The sequence below is a fragment of the Prenolepis imparis genome, unplaced genomic scaffold (assembly GCF_030444845.1).
Source record: "Prenolepis imparis isolate NDT839.2.m4 unplaced genomic scaffold, iyPreImpa1.0 SCAF_15, whole genome shotgun sequence".
Classification (NCBI taxonomy): Eukaryota; Metazoa; Arthropoda; class Insecta; order Hymenoptera; family Formicidae; genus Prenolepis; species Prenolepis imparis.
Window position 1 is genome coordinate 632,832 of NW_028141173.1, and position 19,262 is coordinate 652,093.

Genomic DNA, 19,262 nt, shown 5'->3' on the forward strand with positions numbered 1-19,262 from the left:
ATATAAAACGTTAATTAAAAAAAAAATAATTCTGCAATTATAAATATACGTTTTGATAAGATTTAACAATTTTTTCAGACAAAAATTGCACAATCCATACGAAACTGAACACTTAATTAAATTAACAAACAACAAATTTAATTTCAATTAAATAGTGTCTAAAATTAATAAGAAAGTTTTTATTCGCGTTTTTCTCTCACGTTTGGTTTTTTTATTATTTATACCGAACACTCCTCGCGCAAGTTATCTCTTTTTCTCTCTCGCAGGATCTGTAGGATTTTCCTCAAGAAATATCGAGACAATTCGACGCGATGAATCTCGTGGTCCCGTTTCTCTCCTCACGTCGCGAATTTCCCTCCTTCATTCCGTTCTCTTCGGCAACTCGCTCCCGTTTGCCTTGCTCGGTCACGCAGTCGTGGCTTCTCGATATACAGAGTCTCGTCGTCGTCGTCGTCGGCGCCTTTTTTTTCCCTCGCGTCGGACGCGATGTAGCGTGAAGCACTCAATTTCGAGATCACCGCGAATCTTTGCCGCTTACACTCGATCTCGAGAATCCTGGAGTCTCTCTCGACAGTCTGGAGAAGCTTAGACCCTCGATGAAAGATCTACGAACTAAGAAGAAAGGCTAGAAGATCGCGAATCTCCACAAAAATGATAACGAATGTTAACAATCATGGATCAAGATATTTTTTTAGTTTTTTTGCAAGACTAATTTCTCTCCCCTCTGGTCTGATTCTGATGAAGCAATTTTACCTTTTCATACTTTCGATCTCGTTTCTTCTGGCTTCTCGAGATTCAAGGGACGCTTCTCTACCTTTATTTTAAATTCTTGTTCGAGCGAGAGAAAAATCCCATCGAATTTATATTGAATCCACGTTCCCCGAATCATCAGCTGTTTACGAATCGTGTATAACTCCAGAATATTTTCTGTGTTTGATACTGGTGAACCTTTCGTATGTTTGATACTGGTGAACCTTTATGGATCTCTTAAGGAAAAAAAGAGAAGAGATCTCGATGTCTCAGAGGCAAAACTAAAATAATGATAAAGTTTAGAGATAGATATCTCGATAGTTGATTATCACAGCATTATACGAGAAAGAGGCTCTTGTCTAGAGATTCCGAGATGGCTTTAAGCACCATATATAATTATCACGACGACGGCAGTTTCCCGCGAAACTCCCCGGTCGTCTCTTTTTCTTCGTCCTCTTCTCTTCCTCGCTTCTCTCCCCCCCTTTCTCCCCCCGGTCGTCACGCACAAAAATATACCGCGCCCCACGACGACGACCGGAAGCGCATTTCCAAAAACTCGCTGAAGGCCGTCGACACACACAAACAGGTTCCCGGCTACCTGCGTCTACGATCGCCCGAAACGAAACTATCACAGAACCGGATCGCGGATTTAAATCACCGAGACGACCTCGCTCGTCTTTATCAAGGAGCTCGCGTTGATCTAATCGCTACCACTATAAAAAAAATTAAATAAAACACTCTTCAGCTTCGATAGCTCACGATTCACCAAATTCCTTCATTCAAGTTGCGATCTAATTTTTTTAGAAAAACTCTGGAAGACACGTACAACTCCAGGAACCAGTTGATGAAACTGTAGGAATTCCAAACCTCTGGAAGCACTACGAGAGAGAATCGACGCTTCTCTCCGATATCGCGGATCGTACAAAAGTTATCCCCACGTGAATCAACAATGAAACGTCACTCGCGACGACATTAATTCGGCGCGTCTCGGTTGACGTCTGATCCCCGTATAGGTTCGACACTGCTCAAGGTAGGATCGGCACGCATGCCACGTTCGCGGGCGTGGATGCACGTCGTGGATGCGCGTGCATCTCGAGTGATTCGCGTCGACTCTCGCCGCATCTCTCTCTCGTGCCGCACGCGCGTGCACACGGCCTTCGCGTGCTCACGCCAATCCACTGGTGAAACGGGTCGTCACGAAGAAAGAGAAGGAGGATCGTTCTTTACCTCTTCCCCAAGGAGCGCGGGATCGGTATTTCGGAGACGGTACCGAAAAAAATACGGACGGAGAGGAATGTCGTCCTTTTGCCGGGGCGCGCCAGAGTCCTGGCGACGAACGCGTTCGGGTTTCTCGATCGTCAGGTCGACTGGTCGAGTTGTAGAATCGGTCGAGGACTGTGCAGGGACGCAAAAGGACGGTGCTGGAAGGGGGGAAGAGGACGGCGATGTTTAACGCATACATGCAAGAGATGGAGGGAAAGAGAAAGAGAGAAAGGAAGGAGGGGAGGGTCGGAAAGAGCGAGAGAAGAGAAGAGAAGAGCGAGAAGGAAGGTTTAGGATCGGGCTCTCGACACCGGTTTTGCCTGGTCGGTTCGCTTAGTTGGCAAGACTACAAGCAGAGGTCGTTTCTCGACGAACGTCTTGCGTGTGTACACGTGGGTATGTGTGTGCATACGATGTAGGCCTGGTGCGCAGGCACGGGGCCACAAGCTCTACGAGAGAGAGACCATTAACTGGAATATGACACACCTTACACCAGCTGGAATTCTGCTTGTCGCGGCCCTAGGTGTATCCGCTTTCCGTTTCTCTCTGCGTTCTTTGTCCTCGCGGCCTGGGTTACAGTTCCAAAATTTACTCCTTGGGGTAGAATAGCTTATAATTGACCAATCAGAACAAGAGATTTTTGTGTTTCTTTCGACCTAATTGGTCAATCAAAGACTTTTCCAAGGAGTTCTCCCAAACCAAATTCTATTCCAAGGAGTAAATTTTGGAGCGTAGCCCTGGGAGTCGCACCGGGATGACACGTCCGTGGATGCACAAAATCATCGCGATGCGATTCGCGAACGTGAGAGAGATTCCTTTCTTCCTTGCCCTTTCCCTTTCTCAGCACTTTCAATTAAAATGGATACGTATTTGAGATGTAGAATGGGAGAGAGAAAAAGCGACAACAAATGGAGAAGAGACGAAAAAAACTACCTATGCTCGTCGAAGAGAATGATGCTGAATCAAAAGGATTAAATATATAAAAATGTTCAAAAATTACCCTAGAAGAATAGAGAAAGTAAATTGATATTAAAATAAAAAAATCATCAATTAAATTTTCATTATAATAAAAATAATTATACGAGAGTTAATTATCAACAATATATAATAATAAGATAGTAATCTCTTATTTTTCAACACTATAATGATAATGATTGCAATCTCTTGTGTGTATATCATGCCTTAAAAATATCTCGATATTATATTATTCCATACAGAATCAGTAAAAAAAATATTTCATTAAAAAAAAATATTAACATTAAATTTAAACAGCGATTATAGAATTTTGTTCTTTTTAAACTTTCTATATTTTACTGCAATCTTTTTTTTCTTTCTCCTTCTTGCCATCAATGTATAAATACGCTGCATTATAAATACCTATAGAAAGTTTAAAGAGATGCAACTGAAAAGAGCAAACCTTATGATCTCATAAACGGAATGAAAGTTGACCTTGAACGGTCAGAGAAATGTATGCTGGAAGAAATGCTCAAATGTTCTAAGATAAAGCTGATTCAAAGATCAATCGACGTAAGATCGATGCTAATTGTAAGCACAGAGATCAACAAATAGCTCAACAATGATATTTTTTCTTTACTATATAAAACTCATCTTTCCTCTCATCTTCTATTTAATAAATTACTGCTTGAAATCTGATAAAATCGTCAAAGTCTAAAAATACTCGGATCTAAAGACTTAAATCAAGATATAATTTACATCGTAAATGACTTCTTGTCAGCGTGTATAATTTCTCGATACAAATTTTACTTTAATTAAACACCATGATACATAATTCACGTCAGTTCACTCTCGTTCTTTGTAGAATTAAACGAATGATTCTGCGATATTTCCAGGAGGAAAGTTCTCTAATGCAGCTGTCGTATTTTCATTTAGCGCGATAAGAAAGGTAGACATATAGTTGATGATTCATAAGTTTCATAAAACCGTTCTCTCTCTTGTCGATCTGACAAGACGACGAGATCGCTGAAACAAATCGCGGCCTAGAATAAATAATTCCCTGCTTCGCCTGATCGTAGCAGATTACGCACGCATTTTATACTAATGAGAAAAATTACGCTCGCACTTCCCACAGCTCGCTCGCCTCATTACGTATGAATCTGCTTAAACCATCGCGTTGTTGAATCTGGACGCGCGGATAACGGATTTGAAAGGGAAAATCTGAGAGACTAGCTAGCTCCACCAGGCTACCGTACTACTTTTCAAGCATGTCGAGGAGGCTATCGCGCTGCACGAAACGCAGGAATGCAAATGACGTCGTCGTCGTCGTCTATGCAAGAGTTTCGCGGACGGGACGCACGTTTCAGGAGAGAATCTCGGTCTAAATGACACTCTTTCCGTCGTACTCTTAAATTTAAATGCCTTTTTGCCTGTCGAGAAAGTAAAAGAGCACGAGAAAAATAACAAATCTTATATACAATAAAATAAATTTGACGAAGAAGCTTTCCTCTTCGAAATCATCATAAAATGTTCCACATCAGACGAGTCGTTATATATGCAAAATCGCGTACGATTTATGTATTAAAATAATTGAAATTTTATTTAAATTTGACATGTAACGATGTAAAGAAATTATATAGATAAAACTTAAATTAAATGGGAAAGCGCGTTATAAAATTTGACAAGAGAGCTTTCCTCTTCAAAATCATCATAAATGTTTCACATTAGATGGATCGTTATATGCAAAATCGTGTACGAAAATAATTGAAATTTCCTTCAAATTTGATATGCAATAGTGAGGTGAAGAAATTACGTGGACAATGGTTGAATTTCGAGATTAAATGTTGGGGGAAGCGCGTTATAAAAAATTTTGACAAGTTCCTCTTTGAGATCATCATAAATGTTCCACATTAGATGGATCGTTGTATGCAAAATCGCGTATGAAAATAATTGAAATTTCCTTCAAATTTGATATGCAATAGTGAGGTGAAGAAATTACGTGGACAATGGTTGAATTTCGAGATTAAATGTTGGGGGAAGCGCGTTATAAAAAATTTTGACAAGTTCCTCTTTGAGATCATCATAAATGTTTCACATTAGATGGATCGTTGTATGCAAAATCGCGTATGAAAATAATTGAAATTTCCTTCAAATTTGATATGCAATAGTGAGGTGAAGAAATTACGTGGACAATGGTTGAATTTCGAGATTAAATGTTGGGGGAAGCGCGTTATAAAAAATTTTGACAAGTTCCTCTTTGAGATCATCATAAATGTTCCACATTAGATGGATCGTTGTATGCAAAATCGCGTATGAAAATAATTGAAATTTCCTTCAAATTTGATATGCAATAGTGAGGTGAAGAAATTACGTGGACAATGATTGAATTTCGAGATTAAATGTTGGGGGAAGCGCGTTATAAAAAATTTTGACAAGTTCCTCTTTGAGATCATCATAAATGTTCCACATTAGATGGATCGTTGTATGCAAAATCGCGTATGAAAATAATTGAAATTTCCTTTAAATTTGATATGCAATAGTGAGGTGAAGAAATTACGTGGACAATGGTTGAATTTCAAGATTAAATGTTGGGGAAAGCGCGTTATAAAATTTTGATAAATTCCCTCTTTGAGATGATCATAAATGTTCCACATTAGATGGATCGTTGTATGCAAAATCGCGTATGGAAATAATTGAAATTTCCTTCAAATTTGATATGCAATAGTGAGGTGAAGAAATTACGTGGACAATGGTTGAATTTCGAGATTAAATGTTGGGGAAAGCGCGTTATAAGCAGCGACCTTGCAGTCGCGCCGAGCACGAGGGAAACGTTTAGGAATGTAAAACGCTCGTGGATGACGTGGATATGTATACACACGACACACCAGCGCATGATTCAAGCATCAAGAAAAAATCTGCCACGTCGTATCGCAGAAGGAAAACCGGATTTCAGAGAATATCGCGTTATCGGTTTTAGAATAATCGCTCGCGTAAAACATCAATGGTGAACGATAACGTGGTAGATTATGTACATCCAATTGATGTTGAAAGATTTGCGATAAATTTATCGACAACTTTTCGTCAACGACTTCATTTTATCCTTTATTTTATTTTTTTTATCCACCTTGAAACACTGTACCTAAAGACGAGAGAAATATCGATCTACCGAGTCGTAATGATAAATAACGCGCGACGAAAATTGATGACGATCGAACACATTAATCTCTCGCAGCATTCCGTACGACGAGAGTGCATAAAATGCGAGAAGGCAATGTAACAACGACAACAACGACAACGACGACGATGATGACGACCGTCGATTTGCCGAGCAGCAACGTCATTCGCACGCAAAAAAATCTTTCGTCAACCGCGATGGACAAAAAACTTATTGGCAACTTCGGGCTAAGGCCGATCCTAAGGACATTTCCTGTGGAATGTGCGCTTGTAACCCAGGTAGTAGAGATCTAGGTACCTGTCGCCGCAGGCAGGTAGCTGCATCAACCATAGTAACCGGACGAAAGATAAAGCGACACGAGGGCGTGGTGCGTATTTGAACATCTCTCGCCTCGCATCATCGGGTTTTAATTTTTATCGAGAATTATTAGAAATTTTTAAATTAAAAAAATGTATTTTTTATTTTTTATGTTATATTTCTTATTATTATATATATTTATTATATTAATATTAATATTATATAAAATATAATACGTACATATCATATATATTTTACTTATATATTTTAAATTTATTTAATTTTTAATTCGTTGGAAAGAGATAAACGTAAGAATGTACGAATGGATTAATTCCTAATTAGATAATGTTTAATTTGAAATTTTATATTTTTTATATGATATATATAAATAATTGAATTTCGCAAATCATCATATAAAATTTATCTATTTTTCTGAAAAATAATAAAGCAATATTATATTTATATATCGTCAATTTAACGTTAGTTTTTCCTCGACAAATTTATATTTTTTTTTTCTAAGACCGGAAATTCTAGAATACATTGTACAGAGCTGCCACATGCTGACTTCCTGTATTTTCACTTGTCCATTCCGTTTACCTGCATTTTAATGCGATTGGTGCTAGCACTAATACGGCCGCATAGGTCATTGTGTAGATAGGTATAGATGGAAACGACACATTAATGTAGTGACATTATATAGTGTCCCTTTCAATATTTTACTCTCAATACATTTTCTACACGGCCATTATTCTCTCATTCTTTTGACTTATTCTTGAAAGAGCGCGCCGAGATGAAAAGAGGACAAGACATCTCTCATAGATATAAAGATAAATATGTATAAACGATAATACTTTATTTGTCGTACCGGGTACGATAAAATAGATACCGAAAAGAATCGCTCGAATCGAGAATTGTACTTCAACAAGATTGATATTTCGGTTTATATCATGAAATTTTTATACACATCTGCGTTTTCTAAAAATCGCGAAATTTTTGTTTGAAGTTTGTACATCTTTCTACGAAATTGAAAGAGAATTTTTGAAAAAAACCGTGTCTCGAAAGTGTTAACAAACGCATTAACGCTTGGCTGCAACGTCGTTGGAAAGTCAGGAGATGTGCATATTATACACCTGTCGAAACCGGATTAGAAACGTTCACGTCCACGACACAGTATCACACTTTCCCTCTTCTCTTTTCACTAATTGTTTTTACATATAAATCATTATTATATATAATCCTGCCCAACGACGTTAGAATGCTTTTCCGTTTAGATCTATTTGATTCATTCTCACCTTTAAAGCACGATATAGAGATGCTTTATGCAAGTATCTTTTCTTAAATTTCGTCAATTTTATCTGTTTTTTTAAAATTTCTATTTTTTAATTTTTGTTATTCATACGATGATACGATTTAGATACACCTATTTAAATTTAAATTTACTACATTTGCACTTCGGAAAGAAGCAGATTTTTTTTTATATTTGTATTAGATTGTGTGAAATATATTAGTGAATGAGATTAGTTAGATAATGAATTATACACAGAGAGAATTTTCTCTTAGAATTTACCCTGAAAATCATGATAATCGTAGGACAATATAGTATGGAAAGAATTTTGGGAATTTCGCTGATTAATATTTATCACAATAAAATAGAAAACATGTTTGATTAATTTTACTACACTGCATAGTAAAATAAATCAAACATGTTTTATTGTGATAGATATTATTATTTTTATTGTGATAAATATTAATGAGAGAAATTCTCATAAAATTCTTCCTATACCATATTGTCCCACGATTATACTATGATTTTCAGGGTAAATTTTAAGAGAAAATTCTCAGAATCGGAGACTTCAATTCTTGCGGCGTATTTTGAACCGCTCTATAGAAAAAGGGCGTACGATAATTGCCGTGCAATCAAACACGCAAAGTGCGCGTCTAACGCTATCCGTATATCCGATTATGCGGTCACTTCCCGTGAAATTATAGCCAGGAATCCGTTCTCCGGCTGCGTAAACATGACGCAAAAAAAATCGCAGAGCTTCTATTCTCGCCACGTTGAACTTTGACTCTCGCATTTTATTTTCGTATTAAAAAAAAGGTATTAAAAAAAAAGAATAAACCTTGATATCGAAGATGCAATTAATAAATTCGTCGCAAGTTATTTGACGTCCATTAATAGATCCAATTGAGCTGCCATTCTTAATAATAGCGCATACACCGCAGATTGGAGCAAAATAGACAGTCATCCTTCAACGAAGTCACTCAACGCACACGCATGTTATGACACATATATGCGTGGGTGCAGCAAAACGTACGCAAAATATGCACTACGCCGTTCGGTTTACCGCAAAGGCGTAATAGATTTATATACGAGGGAACTTTACGACCGCAATACGTTTCAACATCTGTCCTCAACATAAACCACCTTGAAAAATCTGATGTAATCGGAAAAATGAAGAGTTGACGAAGAGTGTCGTTCACGATGTAAATATCGTCCTTTCGTAAATAGCGTCAGCGTAATGTAAATGCGCCGACTAATTAATTTTCCTTTCTCCCTACCTTGTGTTTGCGCCGATGTCGTCTCGAGCTGCTGCTGGTGCCGAAGAGGAAGTCGTCCCTCAGTAAATGCGCGTCGTGCGAGGTCCTCTTCCTCGACGAGCTCTTCCGAGATCTCTTGTTCGCCGCGTGCTTCTTCTTCTTCCTCCTAAAGATCTTGCGAAAGATCTTCATGCTCGGTCGAGACCAGAGATGATCCACGCAAAATGTCATTCAATGTCACGGCACGCCGATAAAAAACGTCGATTCATCACTCTCGATCTCTGTCGACAGAATAATTAAAATCCATATATTTATGCAGGAGCATCGTTGCGTTTTAAATAATTACAACTTTAGAAAGCGATTTACAACCGGCGAGTTACACGTTACACGTAGTTTCGCGAGGCTAAGTGTCGGGAGAGACGCGAGTTATTTCAATGCACTCGGATGCCGGCTAACAAACCGACTATAGACGCGCCGCCGCGTTTACGCGAAAGACCATGAAGAGTTACTCATCGCGATGCGCCATGTGCGATGGGGGCGGCTCATAGCTTATCGTCGTGCACGCAACTAGATACACACACCAGATACACGCTTACACCCAAAGATCAGACCCGGCTTTGAAATTGTGTCTCTATGATTCGATTAATCGATCGCGCGAAGCCCCACCGAAATAGTGTCTGCCCTCATGTCGTTGACGGAAAAAAAATCTCTCTCGCCAAAGTATAACTCGAAATTATATACCGATAAATTACCCTGACAAATTAAGTTTCACGGCTATATATTATATATAAATTAATTGTAAATTGACATTTTTTTAAATAATAATTTTGTATCTATTTTTTTCCTACATAAATATTTCAGTGCTACTATGATATTTTTTCGAAGGCCTTTTACGAGAAACAAAAGATTGTGTTTGTCTTGATTCTTGATTCAATGAGGTCATCACACTTCTCGTTGCATTGATATCGGTTACACCGGATGCACCGTTAAAGGACGCGCGAATTAAAGTTCGCATACCTACATGAAGAATGAAGAGACAAAGCATTTCCTCCGGAAGAACTAAAATTACCAAAGTGTTCAATACAGTCAAAATAATTTTGACTTGAATTCTTTTTCAATTAAAAATGCGTGATTATATATATTTATATACTTTCCAAACTCATTTTTATAGCATCGTACTATCACATAGTTAGTAAATAAATCTGCGGTGCTAAGAAATTAAACTGATAATATAATCAAATTATACGCTCCAAAGCTCGAAAATGTTTTCTGGCGATTTAAATATGATAAATGCATCATTATCAAGAGGTATAAAGTGTGGAAGTGTCATATATTGATCAAAAGTCGTACTGATATATATATATATATATATATATATATATATATATATTTATTTACGTCAAAATATTGTAATCTAACAAGGACTCCAATACTATATCATTTGATCATCATTCTACACGTGATATATCTCATATATATGTATATAATGTAAATTGTATATATTCAGACTATATATTTACAGTTTTCATTTAATACTATTAATTAATAAAATACATTTCTATAAGTGATACATTTATAGGCAAGTCTAAATGCAATGTGCCTTAAGTATATTATGATATACTTATTTATTTTATTTTAAATTTAAAGAAATTTATATAGCTAGATTTTCAGATAAAAATGTTATTAAATATCTAATAAATTTTAAACTCTTTTTGTATAAGCTTCAGATTATCGTACTCTATATGTGTAATATTATATGCTGTAATAAAACGTATCATCATGCTACATATAACTAATATATATAATTATTTTTTTCCTAAACATATTCTTCGTGTCATATGTGATAATCTTTGTGTTTTTGTATTAGTAATATCATTGTAAATACTATTTTGATAATTTTAGACAATTATGATTTATTTTAAGCAGCGAGATATGATGATAGATAAGATAAATAAGATGAGACATGGGTTTATACAGTCTTCATATTTTACACATCAAGATGCTAGAGATACGCGAAAGATAACACGCATTTTCGTATTTTTATAGGAGATAGTGACGAAAAACCGTATAGTTGTTTTGTACAGTTTGCTTATTTTTTTCTCTGAACGAGAATATCCGAGATCATTCTCTATAAATATTTATTTAATTTATCATAAATTACACTAAAGAAATACTAGCATTTTATCAAATTTAATTAAAATGATTTTAATTAAATGACTATTCGATTAATTCTAATTATCTTTATCATCTATAAGTTATATTGTTGCTATTTTTAAAAATTATGTTTTATAAATGTTCAAATTCTAATTTGACATGATAATGACTATAATTAAAGTTTCCAATAAAAATTCTTATAAAATAGATTCATTTCAAATTACATCGTGATTAAATTTTTATTTATTTAAAAATCTAAGTAAACTCTTTTAATATTTTTTGCAGTTCGAAAATTATTAATATCTTAATATAGTACTTGAAAAAATATATTCCACATTACATTCATTTCCTAACAATACTGGGATACTCCCCCCCCCCCCCAAAGAATAATTAAACAACTTCTATTTTAAGCATGTAAAATGTAAATGTAAACATTATTACACGCTCATTTACGCACGCCTGTTCTTTGCATCGATGGCGACTAATATGGACCGTCTGTGATATAATGAGATAGAGTGACGATATATCTCTCTCATTGCAGACAACAAAACGCCCATCAGAAGTATATATATGTTGGCACATTTGTTATTACGTAGATTGACGTATATATCGATTGGAGAGTGAGGGAGTCTTATTACATATATATGTATAATTAAACTCGTTAATCCTTTTTTAACATTTTTTAACATTAAACACATATGACAAATTATATTTAAAAAAGATAAAAATTCACAGAATATATCTTTATAGAACAGAGCTGTCCACGTTTTGCACTTTTCGGCCAATTTCCGAGGCTCACCGCCTAGCGGCCCCCACTTACGCTCGAGACCTTAGCAACGCGTTACCCGGTTGGCCCGATAACCGTAGTTGCTAAGGTCTCGAGCGTAAGTGGGGGCCGCTAGGCGGTGAGCCTCGGAAATCGGCCGAAAAGTGCAAAACGTGGACAGCTCTGTTATAGAAGATAATTACTGGATCGTACAGATAAAAAGCTATTTTAATGAAACTCGATAAAATGGCAGTATTTTATTGCAATGTGTAATAAATTAAATAAATTATTTAAAAAATTCGCATCCCAATTTATTTTAAAATGCGATCGTAAGTAATCGTAATTGTAAGGATAATAAAGCGCTGACTTTTGTGAAAAAGCAGTTTTGTCTTAATTTCTTATAACGAAAATAATTGTCCCACGAGTGCTACAAGTATAACAATCTCATATAAAAAGTTATATTTTTTTAAACAAAAATTATATAAATCGTAATAAAAATAATTCTATTGTTTCTTTAAGTATAAAAAAAGAACTTGAAAATACATAAAATAAATAAATGATGTCTAATGTCAATATCAATATATTGAAATATAACTAATCTATATTATTATTTTCAGTTAAAATGGCACTTTTCTCGCACACTATGTATTTCAAACAATGTAGTGCAAACAGATATAACATTTCGTATGTGTGCCCCTCTATACAGCTACGAATATTAATTTAAGATAAGAAATGTATAAATCAAATGAATTTCGTCAAAATCAATGCCGGGAACAAAGTTAGCATATGTACTTATTCAAAAAAAAAAATAAATTATTTGAAAAAAGATTTGATTAGTGATCTTTTCAAGCACAAGATTCTCTACTCACGTGTTTTGTATTTATACTTTCGAATTCTGATGGACACGGAATCTCTAACAAATTTCACTTCTATTACTCTACGCAAACATTTTCTCCACGCTCAAGACAAACATATTTAAACTCGAAAATATTCTTAATAACCCGAATTCTCCGAGTTTAAGTTTTTTTTCTGAATAAAAATGTAAAGCCAGATTCTTATTTTTGTCGAACAAATTTTGAATTTATTATTATTCACAATAATACTAGTCGATATAATACATATACTCATAAATAATTTATAAATATATATATATATATATCCAATCTCTTCCGTAAAATATAAAATAAAATTGTTTCCATTAAGCTATGATTCCAATTGAACAAGAGAACCATAAAATTCGCAGAAAATAACTGCTTAAGATAACATATGTTTGTTAACAAGTCAAATACATATTTAAGTGATAATCTACGTTTAAGTGTTAAATACATGTACGGAGAAAAATGCAAAGTTCGAATTACACATTCAATTAAAAATTTATCAATATTTCAGCAATATTTTTATCTCTCGAGCTTTCATCTTTATCGAAACTTTAAATTATAATGTGTTAACATTAAGCAGAATTTTCTTTTGCAAAACTCTATAGCATCCCCATAAAAGTTTGTCAGTGATTTGTCCTTGTCAATTTCTCTCCTTCTCATAATTTTGATAATTATATCTTTAAAAAGAAATTTTTTTACGCCACATTATTAATTTACGATAAGAATTGTGTAAATTAAATAAATTTCGTCAAAAAATTAATACGCTGGAATATATGTACTCATTCATATATGAAATTATAACATAAAGTTCCGCCCCTTTATCCCCTGGAATTTTTTGTGAGCGGTGATTAGCGATGATCACCTATGTAATGATATTACGTATGTGAATGTGATATCGGCGCATTTCACGATAAGCGTTTATTGGAGATATAAATCGACGCGATACACACCTTCGGTATATTGAGGGGGCCAAAGACGCGCAGAACGCTTTTTCTCTTCTCAGACAGTTTTATCTCGTGACAGTTTACCCGCACGTTTATATCGTTTATATCGTAAACACGAGGCTCGCTGATTTCACGACAGTGCAACATTTCTGTTTTCTTTCTCTTTCGTCAAATGTGCTCTTTCGACAAATTCGAAATGACAATTGGAACCGGCACAACGGTATTACACCCTAATGACGCCACGTCAAAACCCTTTTTGGTCATCCTATCTATGGATGAAGGGAAGGAGAAGTACGTGTCAAAAGTGTCGGATGCTGCTGATTCTTCCAGCAAAGGAAAAAAACGTTTTCAATTTCTAATTAGTTTTGGTGGTAAGTAGTATGCAAGATCTATAAGGAGGAGTTGCAATCCTTTTATTGAAGAACATTGAAATTTAAAAGATTGATCTTCCTCCAACACAACTTACATAATTGAAAAGTGCATAAAAATATAAAAAAAAGTACTGGAATAAATTATACAAATTTATTGAATTTTTAAATCTTTAAGTCTTTTTTTATACAAAAAAAAAGGATTGAATCTTTTTTTATATATCTATTTATAAAAAAAATATTTTTAATAAGTATTTTATCTATGTTGCAACACTCTTTCTTAAATTTTTCCTGTCATGCACTGCGAGCTATAAAATCATGTGTATGTGTGTATAATGAGGCCGACATATTGTCTCACGATATCGATATTATCTAAAGTGATCAGCTTCTTAAGACCTGCTTATGATTAAATCAACTACTTATCTGTCTGCTTATGACATTTATCACAAAAAAGAAGCTTTATCCTAGAGTGGTCATTACATTTTCTAGACTCAGTCTAAAATAAGCTTGTAGAAAATCTTTATATCAGTAATTTATATTACATTCTACTTATTTCATTTTTTGCATGTAATAGTTCGATGATTTTCCATTAGTTTATACGATAAACAGCTCATATATTTTAAAAAAAGATTCTTTTAACAATTGAGCCAAATGTTTTCTGCAATAATAGTAACGTTAAAATAAAATAAAATTGATTAACTTGATTGATAATACATTTATTACATAAAGTTGACATACAACTTATCGTAATCAAGTCGATAAATGCACGCGAGGATCACCGAACTTGCAAAGCCAAACAACTATTTCAGCAACAATAATTTTGCAAAAATGTTCTATAAATTATCGCAATAAATTATTTCGATTATTTCATCATAGACATGCAATAGAATTTCAATTGTCCGATCTTCAGGTATATCTATCGACGCAATTACTAAAGTCGCCATATTTCTTCTAAATAAATATTTTTATAAAATCTTATCTTTTTTTTCTTCATAAAATGCATATTATTAAAACATGTTATATATTCATTATTTGGCAACAACACAATTATCTTCGATGATTGTGCTGTTAATTCTGCACCTGTTACGCAAAATTTCGATTATATTACTTTAGATAATCAAGTATCTGTAAAAATTCCGTTTTGATTGATATGCGCGATATGGATAAATGATAATTTCATCACTGTTTCGTTATACATAATCTAAATCAACATCTTTTATCATTTTTCATCATAAAATTGTTTCAAAGAGATTAAAAAGATACGACGTATGATAATAGAGTTACTCTTACATTCTGAAAAAAATTCCATTGTCAAAGAAAAATTGTGTCCATTTAATATAGAAAATATTATTACCATATAATCTTCAAGATACTTTCTTAAGGCAATAAAATGATTCAATATGCTCGACACATTCTTGCTTTAGTAAGTAAAAGAAATTTTTACGATTTAAATTAATAAAATATAAGTTTAATTATTTATTAATTTAATTATTATTCGTTTAGTTGGCCTATTATTCACGTTATTAATTTTGGAAATTTATACGAGCGGATTATTGATATTTCTTAGTTTAATTATTATTAATTATTAATTTAAGTAAATTATTTAAGTTAATAAATTAATTATTAATTTAAGTTAATTATTTGAAAGAAATATTCAAATAGAAATTTTTCGATCAATCGATATCGTTTTGACCTAGAATCTTTTTGAATCATTTTCGATATTAATCAGCAAAATTATTATTTAATAAAACTCGATGCACTTCTCAAATTTATGTTTTCTTTGAGATAAATACGTCATTTCCTTGCAGCTGCACTGGTCGGCATGCAAGCCGGCATAACTCTCGGTTGGACATCGCCGATTCTGCCGTACCTTACATCGGAAGAGTCCTTCCTCCCAGAATTGTCCGAGAATGAGATCTCGTGGATATCGTCCTTGCTGGCGTTGGGCGCGATCCTGGGTGCAGTGCCGGCTGGCAAGGTCGCCGATTGGATCGGCCGGAAGTGGGCCATCATCCTGACGGCCGTGCCGTTCACCACGTGCTGGCTCACCCTGATCACATCCAGGAACGTCATCAGCATATGCGTCGCGAGGTTCGTCGGTGGAATCGGCGCCGGGGCGGCCTGCGTCCTGGTGCCCGTCTACGTCGGCGAGATCGCTCAGGCGTCGATTCGGGGCGCCCTGGGCGCCTTCTTCCCCCTGCTTTTCTCCTCCGGGATTCTCTTCTCCTACGTCGCGGGCGCCTATTGTTCCTATGTCATCTTCAACATCGCCTGCTGCGCCATCCTGCTGCCCTTCGTCCTTGGCGCGCCCTTCATGCCGGAGTCGCCGATGTGGCTGATGCAACAGGGTCGCGAAGATCAAGCTGCCGAAGTGCTGTCGATCCTCCGAGGATCGCGTTACGACATCGTCGAGGAACTGGCCGTTCTTCAGGATGACGTAAACAGGATAGCGAAAGCGTCGGGCGGTTTCAAGGACCTCGTCGGGACCAAGGCCGGACGTAGGGCCGCCGTTACTTGCGTGGGACTCATGTGGTTCCAGCAATTGTGCGGCGTGGACGCGATTCTCTTTTATACGGTCAACATTTTCCAGGCGGCCGACAGCACGATCGATCCCTTCCTGGCGACCATCGTTATCGGTCTCACCGAGGTCGTGATGACTATATTCGTCGCTTCTGTCATCGACAGGTCAGAATACTTTGAATACCATGTTTCTCACGCAGGTCGATTGACAATTTAAATTCCTTCTCATCGGCTAATTATTTATCTTTTTTTTTTCAATATCAAATTGCATTAATTTTTATTTCATTCCTTCGATTTTTTTATTAAACTTTTCATTCAATTTATGCATTATAAAATGATAGAAGCTCTTTTTCTACTTTAAAGAAAATCTCCCGCATATATTTCTTAAAAGATGTGAAGAGCTACGTGACGATTAACTTCCGTCATGTGATGAACACATCGTGAAATCATAAATCAATCCAACATTCCTCTTTCCATTCCTTCAGATTTGGTCGGAAGCCGCTCCTGATAATATCCGGCGCGATGATGACCGTTTGCTTGGCCATCCTGGGTTACTACTTCAGAATCAAGGACGAAGGAAACGACGTGAGCGCCTTCGGCTGGGTGCCGCTCACCAGTCTCGCGTTCTTCAATATTGTCTTCTCGATCGGTTACGGATCCGTACCCTTCACGGTAATAAGCGAGATATTCCCGCCGGAAACCAAGGGTGTCGCCAGCAGCATGTCGATCGTGACACACTGGAGCCTCGTGTTCGCCGTCACCAAGCTGTTCCCGACCATGGAGTACGAGATGGGCCAGGCGACGACCTTCTGGACGTTTTCGTGTTTCACTGCCGCGTCCGTTGCCTTCGCGTACTTCGTGGTACCGGAGACGAAGGGTAAAACGTTGCAGGAGATACAAAAGAAGCTCGACCGGAAGAAAGTATCGAACATAAAGTATCCGGTTGAACCGGCCTGAAAATCTCTCAATTTTTGCGTTGTCGCGTCGTGCTCTCAGCGTAAAGATTAGTAGGTATATTGTGATGATTCTAGAGGTCCAAAGATGCTGAAGATCGATACAGGAGAAGGATATACATCACTTTTCATATTTCTTTTTATATTTCTATTTTTATTTGATTTTTATTGTTAAAAGAACGAAGAAAAGAGTATCGTAAATGCATGTGCATCGGAGAACTATAATTTTTTAGAAGTATCAAAAATCATACAAAAAATGAAATATGTAAATCTGAGATCTTTTTTTACACAGAAATTTCATTTTCATTATTTCATCAAATTTAATTCAGATTTTTATTCAAAATTACCACCTAAATACAGATATTCTCTACTTTTCATAATTTTTTATTCATGAAAGCAAAACGTGTCGAGCATGTTGAATAATTTTGTTATTTTAAGAAAATGTATTTTCTTAGCATTATATAATAACAATATTTTTGTATTGCATTAACAAAATTTCGTATTATAAATATGTTACCGACCAGCTGATGTCTGGATTAAAGTGAATACCTTCTGTTAGATGTCACGTGCTGTACATTTATTGTACAAATACATCGCATTCTATCTCGTGCTACTTTTAGAATAAAACTACATTAATTTTTATATAAATAATGTAGTTTGAGTAAAAATTAATTAAACGAGTATCCACATTTTTTAGCGCTACTCGATAGTCGATTATCGAATGCTATAAATAATAAAAGAATCTATTTAAATCCTTCGTAAAAATTTCCATGTTTGTTTAGTAATTTAAAAATGTCACACAAAATATGATATCATCGTTGTTACATATGAAATGTCAAATATATAAAAAAAGCATTTGAGAATAAAATGTTGAATTATAAGGGACAACAAAAGAGTGCAATATATGGTAAAGCTCTTTCCACTGCCTCTTCCCCTACATTTTTTTAAAAATAAACTAAAATAAATTGGAAGAAATTCATTTCAACATATTTTTATTCTGCTTAAGAAACTTTGTAATTTTTCATGAACGAATAAAAATGAATAGAAAAAAATTAAAAAATGTAACTTGATTTTACAACTGTTTTTAGATCATCGATATAGTATTCTGATTATCTTTAGTCGTAGCATCTTAGCAACTTTGTTATTAATATAAACTAATTACCGTTCATAGAAAAATATTATAACTGTTATCTATTTTTTCCCTTCATGTTGATAAATAAATGACAACAAACGATAAGGTAGCAAATTTCTTTAGAATATTCAGTATCGTATTCTTTTCGTATCGAATCTCGATAATAAGAATGAATAAATAGCCTAATCTCTTGTGTAAAATTTGTAAATGAGCAATGCACAAGTTATAAAATGATATTGCTATCATTTCTATAAAGATATCTATATTATTTCATGTGGAGATATCAAGCAAAAGCAATTTATGCAATTTATTTTTTAAAAAAGCTCGCAACATCACAGCTCTCTTCACAAATCTTTTTGTGAAGAGAATAAATATTTAAATTCATATTTTTCTATTCATATTATATATGAGAAAAGAAAAAAAATAATATGTATCATAGAAAGAAATTCATTTCGCAAGATCAATTTCACTAGAAATAAAAATTCCCATCAAGTTTTATCTTAAACTTGTATTTTTGCGAGATCAATACTTGTTGCAGAGAGACAAGTAGAACATCCAGCATTTTAT

General features: G+C 35.0%; 2 protein-coding genes across 11 annotated transcripts in view; one reads left to right on the forward strand and one right to left on the reverse strand.

Moving 5' to 3' along the window:
* The window catches only part of Pyd (zonula occludens-like protein polychaetoid), a 22,953-nt gene extending 13,505 nt beyond the window's left edge, over window positions 1-9,448 (reverse strand). For 2 of the 10 annotated variants that reach the window (XR_014426987.1, XM_083055542.1), the window contains exon 1: window positions 9,002-9,448. Coding sequence is in view for 2 of the 10 variants with exons in the window: in XM_083055542.1 (XP_082911668.1) it covers window positions 9,002-9,211 (210 nt within the window). In the remaining 8 variants the exon portion in view is untranslated. Of the gene's footprint in view, window positions 1-1,137; window positions 2,319-9,001 lie in introns of those variants that run through there. The other 8 variants (XM_083055549.1, XM_083055547.1, XM_083055548.1 and 5 more) reach the window with 5 other exon arrangements.
* Window positions 9,449-13,700: 4,252 nt separating this feature from the next.
* Window positions 13,701-18,354, forward strand: LOC145946114 (facilitated trehalose transporter Tret1-like). The gene is made up of 3 exons (XM_083055550.1): window positions 13,701-14,093; window positions 15,899-16,775; window positions 17,096-18,354. Exons 1-3 carry the CDS (start codon window positions 13,895-13,897, stop codon window positions 17,565-17,567), a joined length of 1,548 nt encoding a protein of 515 aa, XP_082911676.1. The 5' UTR covers window positions 13,701-13,894; the 3' UTR covers window positions 17,568-18,354.
* Window positions 18,355-19,262: the final 908 nt, after the last annotated feature.

What these genes read in the sequence shown, in the direction of transcription:
- LOC145946114 (XM_083055550.1), top strand. Translation starts at nt 13,895, where the DNA reads ATGTGCTCTTTCGACAAATTCGAAATGACAATTGGAACCGGCACAACG. An exon ending in ATTTCTAATTAGTTTTGGTG is followed by an intron (nt 14,094 to 15,898) that starts GTAAGTAGTATG and finishes ATTTCCTTGCAG; the next exon opens with CTGCACTGGTCGGCATGCAA. An exon ending in GTCGCTTCTGTCATCGACAG is followed by an intron (nt 16,776 to 17,095) that starts GTCAGAATACTT and finishes CCATTCCTTCAG; the next exon opens with ATTTGGTCGGAAGCCGCTCC.